The sequence below is a fragment of the Anolis sagrei genome, chromosome 3 (genome assembly GCF_037176765.1).
Source record: "Anolis sagrei isolate rAnoSag1 chromosome 3, rAnoSag1.mat, whole genome shotgun sequence".
Classification (NCBI taxonomy): Eukaryota; Metazoa; Chordata; class Lepidosauria; order Squamata; family Dactyloidae; genus Anolis; species Anolis sagrei.
This window is the reverse complement of record NC_090023.1, coordinates 232,817,498-232,833,335: the sequence shown is the minus strand read 5'-3', so window position 1 is coordinate 232,833,335 and position 15,838 is coordinate 232,817,498. Positions and strand designations below refer to the sequence as shown.

General features: G+C 37.1%; 1 protein-coding gene across 1 annotated transcript in view; it reads left to right on the top strand.

The window, feature by feature from the left end:
* Nucleotides 1–15,838, top strand: part of EPHA4 (EPH receptor A4) — a 186,303-nt gene that overhangs the window by 75,619 nt on the left and 94,846 nt on the right. Inside the window, exon 4 of the mRNA XM_060767902.2 lies at nt 9,625–9,780. Within this exon, the coding sequence (XP_060623885.2) occupies nt 9,625–9,780 (156 nt within the window). The remainder of the gene's footprint in view (nt 1–9,624; nt 9,781–15,838) is intronic.

Here is a 15,838-nt window from a genome sequence, read left to right as displayed (position 1 = left end):
GGTCAGTTAGTGCTTAGATAGGATACTGCCAGTAAAAAACAAGGTGCTGTTGGATATATTTCAAAGGATGAAACTGGCAACATTACCTGTGAGTACTCCTTGCCTATGAAAGCCCCATGGAATTTGTTGGAGCATGCAAGAAATCAGTGTGTGTGCACCAACTGTAAAATAAGATGCATGAAGCTGACTGAGCCTGGGACTTTTGGGTTCTGTTACATTTTTCAGGCTTGAGCTATGCACGTACTCAGAGAGAATCAGATAGAGACAGAGTTTGGAATATGCTCTTTCTTCATGAGCTGCTGAAAGAGTTTATCCACATGGACAAAGAAAGACCATTTTAAATATCTAATTAAAGGACAGCATGTGAGTTGCTGAGCCCCTGGTGGTGCAGTGGGTTAAACTCACGTGCCAGCAGGACTGAAGACCGACAGGTCACAGGTTTGAATCAGGGGAGAGGCGGATGAGCTCCCTCTATCAGCTCCAGCTCCTCATGCAGGGACATGAGAGAAGCCTCCCACAAGGATGATAAAACGTCTAAACATCCGGGCGTCCCCTGGGCAACGCCCTAGCAGACAGCCAATTCTCACACACCAGAAGCGACTTGCAGTTTCTTAAGTAACTCCTGACACGACAAAAAAAAGTGAGTTGCTGCAACTGATCACATTGTACATATATTATTCAAAACTATGAAGAGTAAACGACTTGTTCTTTACTGTTCATCTGCATGGCATAGTTTCTTTCTTCGGCAAAGCAATGTGTGGGCTGATTAAACGTGAACTACATGTGGTTTACTTTACATTATGCCACAAAATTCATGAGATCTCCATAAATAGGTGACTAGAAGGTGTACACACACCTGTACATACACAAACATACACCCAGTAGCGATATCCAAACAATAGAGACCAATAATTAATCTTTAGAAATTAATTCAGAGGTGGTAAAAAGGAGAACTGGGAAGAAGCTATCTGTTCACGAGGCAGATGTGGCTTTCTTGTACTTTGAGAAAAATAATATATTCAAAAGAAAAATATTGGTGGGGATTGGAGAAGGAAAATCAACACCAAGTTGCACTAAAATAAAATTGCATCTATTTTCTGAGGTATCAGGTTCTGTGTAAACCTGTGATTATCAAAAATGTATTCAAACAATACTAGCAGCCATACTTTTGGCATTTTTAAAACCAATGCTGTTGCTGTTTTGTTTGCATGCAAGTGATAGGAAGTGGGTTACTTGAGCCTGTTTCCTTAAAAGATTTATCTTTCCTTGATTGCACATATTACCCAGTTATTGAAAGCTCTACTTATACTTGGACTGTATAAGAACAAAACTGTGTACACTCGCTGTCCTTACAGACCTAAAGCCTCATACATGTACTTTACATGGGAGAAAATTCAGTTCCTAAGAAACACATAAAATATGCAATTCCTCGGTTTTCAATGTGACATACCATAATTTCTTTTGAAAATTTTGAATTTTCTTTTTATGCAATGGGATACCATAATATGGTGAATATAGTATGACTATATTTATAGAACACAATTTGGGTGTTAGAGATTTATGCAAACAGCACTGTATAGGAGTCATCAAACAATTTTGACACTATACTACATGACTCCTATACAGTGCTTTTTTTTTTTTACCCACATGGCCTGTCTGATGCTGCCTATTTCAAACAGGAATTTTACAAGTATCTGTTGTTCTATAGTTGGATACAGACTGTCTGAAATATCCTATTTCCCTATAGGTCAGATGGATTTCCCCAGGAAAGCTTTTCTATGATCCTGCTGTCAAAACAGGCACATTTAATGAGAACATAAGATCGAGGCAACAGAGTCGGACACGACTAGACTTACTGTCAGGGGAAACCTTTACCTTTAACTTGGTGTTTGCTCCCCAGATTTTGGAATTCTTTTTCGTAAGAGTTCAGTCTGGCTAAGACCTTTTTATACAGCTGTTTAAATACTTAATTATTACTATAATTAGTATTACTTTTATGATAATAATTCTATAATAGATGTTGTGAGCCCCTTTGGGTACTATTGGGGAAAATGCAGGTTATAAAACAAACAAATAAATGTTATAATTCTCTTTACATATAAAACAGACATGGAAAATCTCTCTTCATGCCCTGGGGTGACATTCAAGTATTTATATCAGATATCTTTTTATGGGGACACTAGTGATTTTGCAGATATAGACTATTTGGTATGAGTAAGCTTGTGATTGGCTTGATAGGTACTCATGAGCTGGATTTATGTATTCCAAAAATGGATACAAAAACACTGTCGAATGCATTGATAGAAACTGGCTGCTGTTAACACTGATGGCAAAGCTTATTCTTCAATGCTTGCTACACACAACTTTGCACCATTAGAACCCATCTCTAGATTAGGCCTTGTTGTTGTTCATTCATTCAGTTGTCTCTGACTCTTCGTGACCTCATGGACCAGCCCACGCCAGAGCTCCCTGTCAGCCGTCACTACCCCCAGCTCCTTCAAGGTCAGTCGAGTCACTTCAAGGATGCCATCCATCCATCTTATCCTTGGTCGGCCCCTCTTCCTTTTACCTTCTACTTTCCCCAGCATAATTGTCTTCTCTAGGCTTTGCTGTCTCCTCATGATGTGGCCAAAGTACTTCAACTTTGTCTCTAGTATTCTTCCCTCCAGTGAGCAGTCGGGCTTTATTTCCTGGAGGATGGACTGGTTGGATCTTCTCGCAGTCCAAGGAAGATCAGCCTTTTTATATTGGAGGAGCTCTTGAATTAATTTTCAGGTCTCAGGGAACCATCTCATTAAAGAAATAATTTACTTACAATTAAAAACTGTTTACATTCTTTAACCACAATCCTCCATAGAACCCATAGCTACCTCTTATGGAATCTTAAAGACTGGGGAACTCTGGTTGACAAACTCCGCCAATCCAATACCTGCGCCAGCATAGCTATCTTTGAATCAGAGCCGTTATGCTAATATAAAGGACATCAATTGTGCTACTACCATCTTCTAGTGCAGTGGTTCTCAACCTGTGGTTCCCCAGGTGTTTTGGCCTCAACTTCCAGAAATCCCAGCCAGTTTACCAGCTGTTAGGATTTCTGGGAATTGAAGGCCAAAACATCTGGGGACTCACAGGTTGAGAACCACTATTCTAGTGACTGTCCATCATGTAGCCCAAAATTAAGTACTTTTATATCTTTATTTTATTTGAGGTGGTCTGTATATGGATAAAAATTGATATGGTGGAATGAGTTTGAGGGATACATGCAGGTATATCTCTTTTCCTACAATTCAAATCTTCTATTGCCATATTTTGAAGACAGTATGTTTTAAACAATAACATTGCCATGTCAGTGTGTGATCTGAATAAAAGAAAATGTTCCCCCTTGGCCCTCTTTCAATCTCTGTCTCTTTCCGACAGAAAGAACTAATTAAGGCAAAGCTAAGGGAATTGAATTCAAAGTTTGTATTGCTCATGTGACCTAATCTTTTTACAATGGCATCTTTTGCAAGCCATGTAAGAATACATCTTTTGCAAGGCATGCAAGAATACTATTCACACTCCAGAAAATCCTCCCTAGAGTGGGGAAAAAGAATGAGGGGTTGCCTTCAGTATGCAATAAAGACTTTCAGGAAATGGGTTTCAATGCAGACTGCCTTGTTTTTCTATCAATTCATTAACATTCAAAAATACTGTATGATATCTTAAGTTTGTTTTCTTTTGAAAGGGTCTTGATCAGCCATAATAGGTGTGTCAGCTGTTTTTCCTTGCCAAAAGAAAAGAAAAAAAGGACCCTTTAGAGAGTTAGATTCGGCTGTGGCAGAGAAGTCTATCAAGATGTAAAGAAATGTTGAACAAATGCAGTGGATTAGCAACTAGAGTGAGATGCCAAGAACTGGAATATATTGAATCTGTATAGTGTGAAGGAAAGAAGAGTGAATTCAGTTATGTGATTCTCTATAACTGAAGCAAAATGGCTGTATATCTCAAAGAGTGTTTTAGGAAGAGCTCTCTTTAGGGCCTGAAAAATTAATGAACTCAGTTTAATGTAGGAGAAAGAAACAAATGTAGTGCTCGAAAGAGAAGGAGTGTGTGTGTGGCTTTGTGTAAAAGAGGGAGGGAGAGAAAGGGAGGTACAGATCTTTTGAACCGGAGGTTACCAGCTTTGGATTCATTAAACTCTTTCTATCAAAATACTTGTCTGAAATATGGAAGGAACTGCTTCAAAATAACTCAAAAGCATTGTCACCAATGAGACTTAAATGTGTGTTTTAATCAGTCTGTAACATGATTGGAAAATCTAAGATTATAATTTTTTTTTAAAAAATGCCCTTATTCCATTTCCTTAGCCAAACTAAAATATACTTGTACATAATGTAAACATTGTGAAAGAAACGCAAAATCACCTTTCAGTGTCATATAGGAAAGTGACCCCATTTCCTGCAGTGTAAGTCTTTAGCAGATCCCTCCCCCTCTCTTAAATGGTTTTACGCAAATGCAAGAGAAATGCTTTTGGGCATTCCTGGTAGAACTTTAGTTCCCTTGGCTTTCCCTCTCACAGTTTTCTTCACTGCTTCCAACTTCATTGCATGCTGTCATATCTGCTTAATTTGAGTTTTAGGCTGCTTTTAAGGGAACACCATGCTGAAGACCTCAAAATCAAGTGTTTAAAACAATTCCAATTTTAAATAGCAGGCATGAGCAAAGTGTAACTTTTGAGATATTATTGGATTGCAAATCCCAGCATCCCTTGCCATTGATTAGGTCATCCTGCACTTGAAATTGCCAGAATTGCAATCCAACATCTGGAGGTCCAATTTGCCCACTCCAGATAATAAATTTACTAGGTCATTTTAGTAAAGTGAAAATTTCAGATAAGTGGACCGAAAGACGCATCATCATTACTAAATATTATTGTCTTCCTCTCCTGCTTTTTCTCCTAACCTTCCTCCTCATCCTTTGTTTCTTTTAAAAAAAAGACAATCTATGTGTATATTTGTGTGTGTGAGAGTATGAAAGAAAAATGGAGTGGATTGTTTTGATTCAATCCAATAGCAAGATTCTTTTTTTTTAAAAAAAAAAAATCTATATTGATCCTGTTGTTATATGTTTAAAACACATACACACAGTAAGGGCTATATGTACCGGTTAAATTATACTCTGGAAAATGCAACAGCATTATCTTTTTCCCATCAAGGCCATTCTCACCTCATATGGAAACATTTACTTTCTTAAAAGAGCTTTACCTTCCAAGCTAAAATATTTACTAATTATGGCAATGGTAAATTCATGAGGAAGTTCCTTGGGGGATCATACCTTTTCCTTCACAGGATTTACTCCATTAGGGGCTACTTGTCACAGTAGTTTCATGCTATTTTCATCATCAGAGGCAGCATGCTCCCGAATCCCAATTGCCAGGACACCTAGGCCTCCCAGCCCAGCAGCAGAAAGGGACCCTCGTCATGTACTTCTTCTGAGCTTCCAATAGACAAGTAGTCAGTGGACAACAGGATGCTGAACTAGCTGGCCTTTTGATCCAATCTGGCAGGGTTCTTCTGTAAAGTGAGAGATGGGACACAAAGCATCACCTTTTCTAAAAATTTTATAAGTCGGTCTTATTTTCTTATGGTCATTTTTGAAGACTCATTCATAACAATCATCAATGTTTGAAAGAGTACTTTCAAGACAATCTAGAAATAACATGGATTGTAATAGTCACTAAAATATTGAGCTGATGCATTTGTTGTATTGTGTGAAAATATTATGGTTCAGTTAATGTCAAAGCAGTTCAACCATCAACTCTTCATTTCAGTTTAAAAGTTTTAGTTAGAGAAGTTTGCAAATGACTGTGAGAAATTTCTGCACAGTCCAGGTAAGATTTACTGAAGATAGTGAGATTTACTGAAGATTGTGAAATTACCTGTGAGTGTATTTGCATAATTATATCTTTATGGTAAAAGATTCCCTCAATCTCTGGCTTTTATCCAACATATCTTTCCAAAGGCTCTTTACTATATGCTAGACAGCTTCTACCACTGGTGGGATTCGTTTCACATATTGTGGCACTCTGGACATTAATTTCAAGCAGTCTGTTCAACAGCTTTACTTCACAAGCATTTGAGGGCCCTTCCAAATACCCCAGGATCTGATCCCGAGTTTTCTGCTTTACAATGGATTATATAAGTCTGCACTGCCAGATAATCTGGGATGAACAAAAAAACCTGGGATCAGATCCTGAGATATAGGGCCTGTCTGGAAGAACTCTGAGATTAATTCAAGGAGATTATTTTGCTGATGTTAATATATTCACTTCTAAAATATTAGAATTGTTGATTATGCTAATATCTCCAAATCCAACTTTTGAACAAAACGGTGAACAAGTCTAGCAAGTTGTTATACTCTGAAATCAGGAAACATGAAGTTTCCTGGTACGTCTTGTATGTGAATCAAGAATTAGCTTATAATAACTGTTTTCCATATTTTTTTCTTTTTCACTTTTCCCGGTTCTACTGGCACAGTCATCAGTTTTCCAAACTAGTCTAAAAGAATTTCTTATGTTAATCGTATTACATGAAGAAAACATTACCTAAGAGTTTGTGCTTACATCTCAAGATGGTGATCAAAATCCTATCTGTGGTGTCTGAAAAGAAACAAGCCAGTTATGGCATATTCCTGGCCCATAGAGCAGAAATTATTGGGGAAGGTTTTTTTTTAATATCCTGTATTTATCATTTAAAAGATTTACTCACAAGTTGTATTATTTACTTCAGAATCTGAAGTACCCCATTTTGGCTGTATGAAAGAGTGTCTCCTAGATAGTTTCCAATCTTCCATATGCGCATATCTTCCACTTGATAATTCAGTTCTTAGTCAGGAATGGACTGACTTTTATGCACACAGCTCTTGCAGAGGGAGGAATTTTTCAAGTCAGAATGGAATTGGGACTGCATAATCTGAAAATCCATATTCAGGCATCTCCAGTATTATTGCTTTAACATTAAGTACCAAAATACATAGTATTTTCCTGACCTTTTCCCAGAACATTAGGCTTCACTTTTTAAAAACAAAACTTTTCAAATTGTATTTATGAAAGTATTCACATGTTGATGCATCAGCTACATCAAATCCATTGATATTACTGCAGTTCCTCCATCATTGCTGCCCAACCTATCAAGTAAAGACCAAAAGATCCAGAGTCCAGACCACAGGAAAAATAAGTTTGATACACAGGAACAGTTTCAAATTCCCATCCATGTATCAGAAGGTATATCACCAGATCCTATGTTTTCACAACACCTGCCATGAAAATCTATTTAACAATACCAATTATTTAAAAATCTATTTAACAATACCAATAGCCAATTATCCAATTCTCCATGACAATGTAGGTAGGGTAGAATGGAGGGGAAAGCCTATAAAGGGGTGGGGGGAAATCCTACATGTTACACCATGTAAGGAGGCATGATGGTGACTCAAAGAAATTGAAGAGGGAGGAAGGATGGTGAAGCTGCCTTTTAACTGCAGTTTAGGCCCTCTCCCAAATCATGCCAAGATGCATTTATAACTAGTCTCCATCCTCAGGAAACCAGCAAAACCCTAGAGTAACGGAAATTGAAGACCTTCAGGCTTTGTTTGTTTATTTTTTTGCTTTTATGGGTATTAATTAGTACTTTCTTAGCTGCTATAGATATAATTCTTCATTAATTTTTTAAAATCAAATTATTTAATATTTGCCTTTCTACTGCAAGAAAACAAGGTTTAAAACCCTATTTACTGTTTGGGACCTGAACACATGATTGTTTTGCACAAAAAAAAAAAACATTTTCTGTCCAGAAAACACTTGTTTTCATGAACAACATGAAAATTTGGTGCAGAATAGTTCCCTGTTTACAGCTTTTGGGGGCATTTTTTAAAAATATATATATTCATTTCTATGTAAGTTGTCTTTTCTTGATGCCCCTGGCAGAATGATGGACCAAATCCATCCAGGTTTACATTTGTTTTTCTGTGACTAATTGTGTTTGATGTGGCGAGGCTCTGCTTGAGTGGTGTTGTGGTTTCTGATTTTAATCAAAACCCCAAGGCCTTTTGAAACATAGGGGGAAAAGTATAATGCAATGTAAACCCAGTCTAATTACAAGAAATGTATAAATTCTGAAAATGTACACCTTTATCAACAGGTCTATGTGTTGTGATAAGATTCTTGTTCCAGTGACAGGTGAAATAAGCAAAAGCAAGATTGATCTCACAGTAATTTTTTATGGACACTTCCTAGAGCTTTGACTCCTTAAGGAAATTCCATAAATGGTCTCAGCTAATAAGGTGAAATGACTTCCTGGTTTGCAAACATGTTGCAGATATCCATGGGTTTTTTTTACAGGAAAAGTGGGTGAGTAAAAGAGAAGAAATTAAAACCACATAAAAGGATGAAGAGTGAGTGGAAGTAAAGTGGAAAATGACAACATTTTGGTAGTGGTTGCTGATGACTCCCCTATGAGTGAAGCAGTGAAACCCCTCCAAGTTTTAGTCTAGACTTGAAAGCCCAAGCTTCAGCACCATAGATAAATAATTTAAACCTTGGAGCACATTCATTGCCCCAGTGCCAAGGAATGTATGTAGGAGCCACGTCTGCATATAGGTGTATAAACGATGAACTCTAAAGACACATTAGGTTAGAGATCGAGAGATGTGAAAATGAGTCATGCAAATATTGGCAGCAATTCCTCCTTTCTTTTGCCCATTGTCCTTTATAAAAAAAATTCCTGGAAGGCCTTCCCTGCTTGCAGTGTCCCATAGTGTTAAGTAACTGTAATCTTTAGCCATGGCCAAAATTCCTGAGGAGACAGACTCTGGGCTGCTGTTCAAAAGGTTTTCTGAATAGTACTTCAGAAAGTGGCTTTTAAAAACAAAAAAGCACAAACAGAAACAAGCTGAAATGAGGTAAAAGTAACCATTCATGCAATATTGCCTCTATGAAGATGATGTCACGAAATGCTTGCCAAATGCTTAACAGGGTCTTTTGTGTCCAGGAGTGCAGCCACCGGTACATTGCACTTTTGGGATGGAGGTGGGTTTAAATTAATTGGCTTTGTAAAAAAAGAGAGAATTGCTATTTCCGGATGTGTTGAGTAAGAGGTGGCTGCCAATCACAGTGGGATTTTATTCCGCTCCATCTCAAAAATTGGCAGTGTCACAGAGCATCAGCTGCCTTTCTGAAGTGGTCATAGAGTTAAAACAACTGCACCCTGTTTACAGTAATGTGTGAGTGTTTGCAGGTGGGGAGCGAGGAAGTTGGGTTTACATAGCAGACTCATGCAGAGATCAAAACGAGACAGATTTTTCCAACTAAGTTGCTACATGGGCCTGCTTATAGGTGCTGCTGTAAGCTCTCCAGGCCTGCTTATTATGGGATTCTCAGTGGAATTAAAAATTGCCTTCCTCCGTTCAAGAGTTTGCAATCAAGTGCTTATTGGCTGGTTAATTTCTCTCTTGGGATTAATTGGATATATTTTTTTCTCATTTGAAAATGTGGCCATATTTGGATACTAAATAACTGAAAGAACAATTTATTATCAATTCCTATATCAATAACACTCTTCCTTCCTGTCTTTTTTCTCTCTCTTTAAGCTTGTAAGATCGGATACTACAAGGCTCTCTCAACAGATGTTGCCTGTTCTAAGTGCCCGCCTCACAGCTTCTCCATCTGGGAAGGCTCTACCTCTTGCACCTGTGACCCAGGCTTTTTTCGATCAGAAAATGATGCTGCTGCCATGCCCTGCACTCGTAAGTTGGGCTCCTTTTATTTATTAATTTTCCTTTTCTTCTTCTCTTGCTGCTTCAATAATTTATACACGAAACACTCCCCAGAGATGTGCATGCTGCTATGAAAAGTGTCTTGTTGGTGACAGGAACATTCAGTAACAATTCCCTTTTAAACAAGTCAACACAACATGTCAATACCGGGTCCCCTCTCCTGGTACACAACAGAAAATGAAGTTTGCAATTAAGTGACAGTATGTAGGTCAACGGCAAGAATAAGAGGCTCTCATTCTTTCCCCCTGCTTCCCCTCCCTTTTGGTTTCTGCATTGTAGAAGTGCCTCAAGGCTGTACTGTGTACATATAATGAGGAACAATTCTAGCCTTCCATATCGTAACATAATCAGTAAATGAAAGAAAATACACTCCGAAGGAAACTGAGTCATGTAAACACAAATGTGTGATATCGCTGAATAGGCTCTCTCCCCTTTTGTGTAATATTTCTAATGGGGCAAAAGTTTCATTTTGGCTCAATCAGTAAACTGATTTACACAGTTCTTTTTACATTCTTTGTTGCATGGTGAAAGCTATCAGAATGTGACATTAGTATTTCTCCTGGCCTTGTTGAATGCAATGGTTCTGGCCTTGTTGAAAACTACATCAGGAATCACAGCTGTGGGAAGCTGCAAAGCACTATCACAACACATTCTGGAGTGTTCATGTAATCAAGTTTTTTAATTGCATATGCTGCTTGTTGGAACACCAACTTAAGTTTTTAGAAATCAAGCTAAGTATCTGGGTCTCATGGATTAAAACAAAGGATGCAGGAAGTAAACTCAATTATTGATGCATGTCCCTCAACTTCCTGGGTGTCTTAAGAATGCAATAAAAATGAATAAATAAATTTGTGTTGCTAAGTGCCTGTTAATACAGCATCCAACCATTAGTTGAGGATGATTATGCTATGCATAAATATACACTGCAGCAGTTTTATTTCACTGAAAAGCTCTAGCCTATTTGAAATTGTAAATGCCTTTTTATTATGTAATTTTGTTGCATTGGTTTTCCCAGGCTTATTTTGACTGTGATAGTGTTCTTATTATTGTTTTTATATAGTTTTTAAAAAAGTTTTCATCATATGATCTATACAGTTTAGTTTAGCGTTGTGTTTTCAGTGCTATGGGATTTAATTGTATTAAAAATACATGAAATTTGTAAAGAAAAACAAATATTTGCCTGACTTTTCCCATGAGAGAAAGATAATACCTATTTCTAGTCCCTCCTTTGAAGTAAAGTCTTAAAAGTAGCTTTTCTAAGCTTTAATGCTGCACAAACAATTCCCTGCTTTACTTTCTACTGATACACAGGTATACTTCTATTAAAGGAGCAGACATATTCCTGGGAATTATTTAACCAGAACATTTAGTGTCAAAGTCCTCTATCATGTGGAATTAATATAGATTCATGTACCACAAAAAAGCAGTTCAGTATGTTTCAGCAAATATTTTGTCTAAAAGCAACAATACACACATGTGAAATGAAGTGACTAGGTCAGGTAAGTCTTGCATAAGATAATAATAATAATAATAATAATAATAATAATAATAATAATAATAACAACAACATCAACAACTTTATTCCACCCATCTCCTCACAGGGACTCAATGCAGATTTCAGTCACAAAAAGGCAAACATTCAGTGCCTGTATACAACAACCAATACATAAATAAGAAGAAAAAAAAATAACCTAGCATATAAAAACAAATTAAAACATAACATCTAAAATTAAGGTACAACACAATATATCAATTTATCAATTAAAGCTGGGGTCCTAAAACAAGAAGCTCCAAGTCCACTCTGCTTATGTCTATTTTTGAACGAAGCAAAAGCTTTACTTCTTTAACCATTAACCAAAACATTTTGATTTTTCCTAGAGACAACTTGTGCATCCAGGATTTTTTTTCTTTCACCAGCCTCTATCTTACTTTATTTTATTTTTTTTGGGCCCACACATATACATATATGCTTCTTTAACATATTGGGTAGCGGATGTGACAAGCTTATCTGCTCTTGCATTTTCTCTTTTTTTTTTTGCTACTCAGGCCAGCTCATTAAAGGGTTTCTAGCCTCTTCTAACCAGATAGATATAATCCCATTAGTTCCCAGCTCAACCTTTTATTACATTTTTACTGTGGTCTTGTTGTTGAAACATGATACTGAAAGTCTGTGTTTCACCAGACCTGTTTAGCACCCTGCCTATACTAGTGTTGCAAAAAAACGTTTTAGCTAGACCAGTGGTTCTCAACCTGGGTTCCCCAGATGTTTTTGGCCTACAACTCCCATAAATCCCAGCCAGTTTACCAGCGGTTAGGATTTATGGGAGTTGAAGGCCAAAAACATCTGGGGACCCCACGTTGAGAACCACTGAGCTAGATGGATGATGAAGGAAAGTATGTATCAATATAACATCACTGGGGTTGTTTTTGTTTTTGCTGTGTGTTTTCTACACATGTCTGAGCTATGGTGGACCCTAAAATGGGATTTTTCTAGCAAGATTTGTTTAGAAAGGATTTATCTGAAATTGAGAAAATGTGACATGCTTAAGGTTTCCACAACTGAGCAGGGCTTTAAACTCTGGCCTTTAGAATTGTGGCTGAACTCTCCAATCAATATATCATTCTGGTTCTTCCGTAGGATGGTGCTCTGAACAGTTTCATGTCACATTGGTTTGGTTTCTTTTCATTGGCCTTGGTACATTCCTTCTAGCACAGGCATAGGCAAACTTAGGTCATCCAGATGTTTTGGACTTCACCTCCTAGAAATCCCAGCCAACTTACCGATTGTTGGGGATTGTAGGAGTTGATATCCAAAACACCCGAGAGTTGAAGTTTTCTCATGCCTGCTCTAGAGTGTTGATACTGCAATTCTGTCAATTGGAATTAAGCTGATAAGGCCCTCTGGCATGTTTTGTCAATTAGCAGGTCAGAAAAGTAAGGCAGCAAAATTAATTACTCTGATACTCTTTCTTTATGGAAACTGCATGGAGGCAGGAAAGAATGGATAAAGAATTTGTGATGTTAAGCAAGTAGAACAGACAAAAGCAGGATTGAGGGTATTACTAGATTGAAAAATCTGTTGTAAATTACAGTGCGGGTTCTGGATATTATCTGAACACAGCCACAACCTTTGTATGGAACAAGCATTCCAGTTGGAATGAAATTTAGGCTTTTTTCTTCATCTCTGTTTCCATTGCTCTGCTTTGCTCGGATATACAGGTTCTACTCCAAACTTTCTTCTCATTTAGTTATTTGGTGTCATGGAGTAAGGTGATGGAACTTCTCTCTTCTCCCTGCCTCCTCCCGCTGTGGCTAGCATACTATGAAGGATATGTGCCAGAAGCAAGGAAGGCTGGGCAATGTTTTTCCAGCACTATGGGACCATGTCTTTAGCATCTGGGATGCAATACTTCCCAGCAGTCCTTGGCATGCAGTCATAGAACATTGCCAGGCATTTGAGAGGAGGACATGTCATTGCCACCACTTCAACAACAAAAAGTCATCTTAAATTACTAGATATTGTTATTTCAACATACCAAGAAAGTGTGGTTAAACACACAATTAATTTCAGCTCTTTATCCTAGCAATCACCTGTTCTGATTCTTACCCACTCTGTATTCAGTGATTAAGTGCTAAAGCCAAGAAAAATCCATTAAGTTTGCTGGGTAAAGTAGAACCATGACACCAGACAACTGACCAGATAAATATTGCCTATTGGCAACTTATAGTGTCAAATATTCACTGGAGCCAAGAATGCTAGAAAGCAGCTGACAGCTTAACTTTTTGCAAAGCTGTAGTTGTAGATTTGCACTTGGGGCAAATCTATTTCTGTAACAAAATGTATTATTGTGTCCATTTCCTGCAATTGGAAATTTCTCCAAACCAAGGATCATGTCTTTGATGCTGGAAGAACTAGGCAAATTGTGCTGATTATGTTAGACTATTGCCCTGCAGCTTATCTAAAACTACGTTTTGTAAAAGTTGGGTTGATTACCTTCTTCCATTCATTCGTGTTACTTTAATTCTATTTCCATTTCTTTTTCTTTTCTTTTTTAAACATTTAAGTGGTTTTAATGTTATGTGTGCAAAGTTAAAAAGAAGAGCTGTGCAGTTGAACATTCAAGCTTTTGTGATGCTGTGGTGGTCCTTAGCCAATTCTACATTGTTCTAGGCCAGTATTATTTCAAGAAAACAAAACTCACGGACCACACAGTGTCTTCAGTTTAACCGGTCTGAGTCCCACTACGGAGGTAGAGAAGATCAGGATATAAACGTTTTAAATAAATAAATAATAAATAAATAAATAATATTCATATTGGTAGAAACCTTGCCTAGCATCTTTCAGAATCATAATCATCCAAAGCATTTTTTAAAGTTAATTTTTTAGTTTTGCCATAAAAACACATTAGGACAAATATCATGTTTGTCAGTTATTGAAAATTCCTTTATAATTGTTCCAAATTTATGAGTACATTTTTGACAAATATAGAACACTCTGTTGACCAAATCTGTTTTGATTAGTCAGATGCCCAACAAATGTACAACTATTTTCATGTCCTGATTAGATGTGACAGTTTCAGTCTGTATGGGCCATGCGTGCATGGGTGGCAAACATTTTCTGTGGCAGTCTAGGCGCTTTTGTTGCCTAGTTTTGTAAAGACAATTTGCTGATAGTCATTGATGAGAATCTTGCTGTCATTGATGTTCAGCTAATGGAACAGGGAGGGGAGGGGGAATAAGAGAACAATATAGATTCTGAATCCCATTGTGTTAACTAATTTAGAACATTCCTAAGATGAAAAAGGTGTTGGACACAATTTTAGGCTATGTGTTTTCCCACAGCTTTTTAATGCCTGCAGATGGGCTGTATGTCTCTCTCTTTTTGTGCTCATCCCTGCTTGCAAATAGTTTCTTAAATTTCAGCTAACTGCATTGTCAAGCCATGAGTATTTTTAAAATATCTTTCCACTTTCTGTTTCTAAATTGAAACTGGAAAGCTTGTTCTAAATTGTTTCTGTGCCTTTTCCTCTAACTTGGAAACATGTATAGGTAAATCATATCTGATTGGTGTTGGGATCCATAGCCTAGTACAATTACTGTTCTTTTAAAAAAATGATTTCTAAAAACTAATTGCTTGTTCACAATTCTAAAAAGGACCAGACTCTGAAAACCATGTGACTTATCTGTACTGAATTTTCCTGTCACAAAAGACTAGTCCATTGAAAACAATAGTTCGGTACTGAAAAACCCTGAGAAACTAAAATTCAGAAAAAAATATATACATTGATGAAGTAGAACTGTAAGACCACAGTGGCATCTTTTGAAAGAAGCACTTGAAATTAAAGACAGAAAAATGTGCAAATAATTAATAGTGTTTCAAATCATAAGGAACATGTCCCATTGTACTTATTTAGGAGTATTATAGCAGCTAAATAATTTGCCTTTTGAATTTATTAGGAGATAGGCCTGATTATTTTGGCTTTTTTTTAGCAAGCTTTCCCAGTAGTCCTTGTTCAGTGAAGTACAAAAAATAAAATTATATTTCCAATTTTTGTATGCCATGAATGTTAAAGTTGTATTAAACTCTGTAAGATACCTAGAACCCTGGATCAAATTCAATGGTGAAATCATCTTCATCATCATCATCATCATCATCATCACAACCCCCTGATCGTACCTTATTTAATTTTATTTTGGAAGCATAGTGGTCACAAGTTTTGGTAATACTAAAATTGAAGACCAGTACATAATATCAGATATTTCTAAATGTGTCTGGAATAGAATTCTGCCTGAAACCATGGAGGACTACTACATATCAAAGTCAAAAATAGTAGGCTAATAACTGTAAAACTAGATTTGCACTCTTAAACCAAACTGGCTGAGATCTAATTGACAAGAACTTTGGACTGAAAACAAGGACATTCTCAGGAGGAATGTTTCTGCTTATGGTCTTCTTGGTTTAAATTTTCCTGTGATTTCTCAGATTTTGAGGGGGAAAGTGTCTTATACGTTCTCCTTTTTTGTTGCT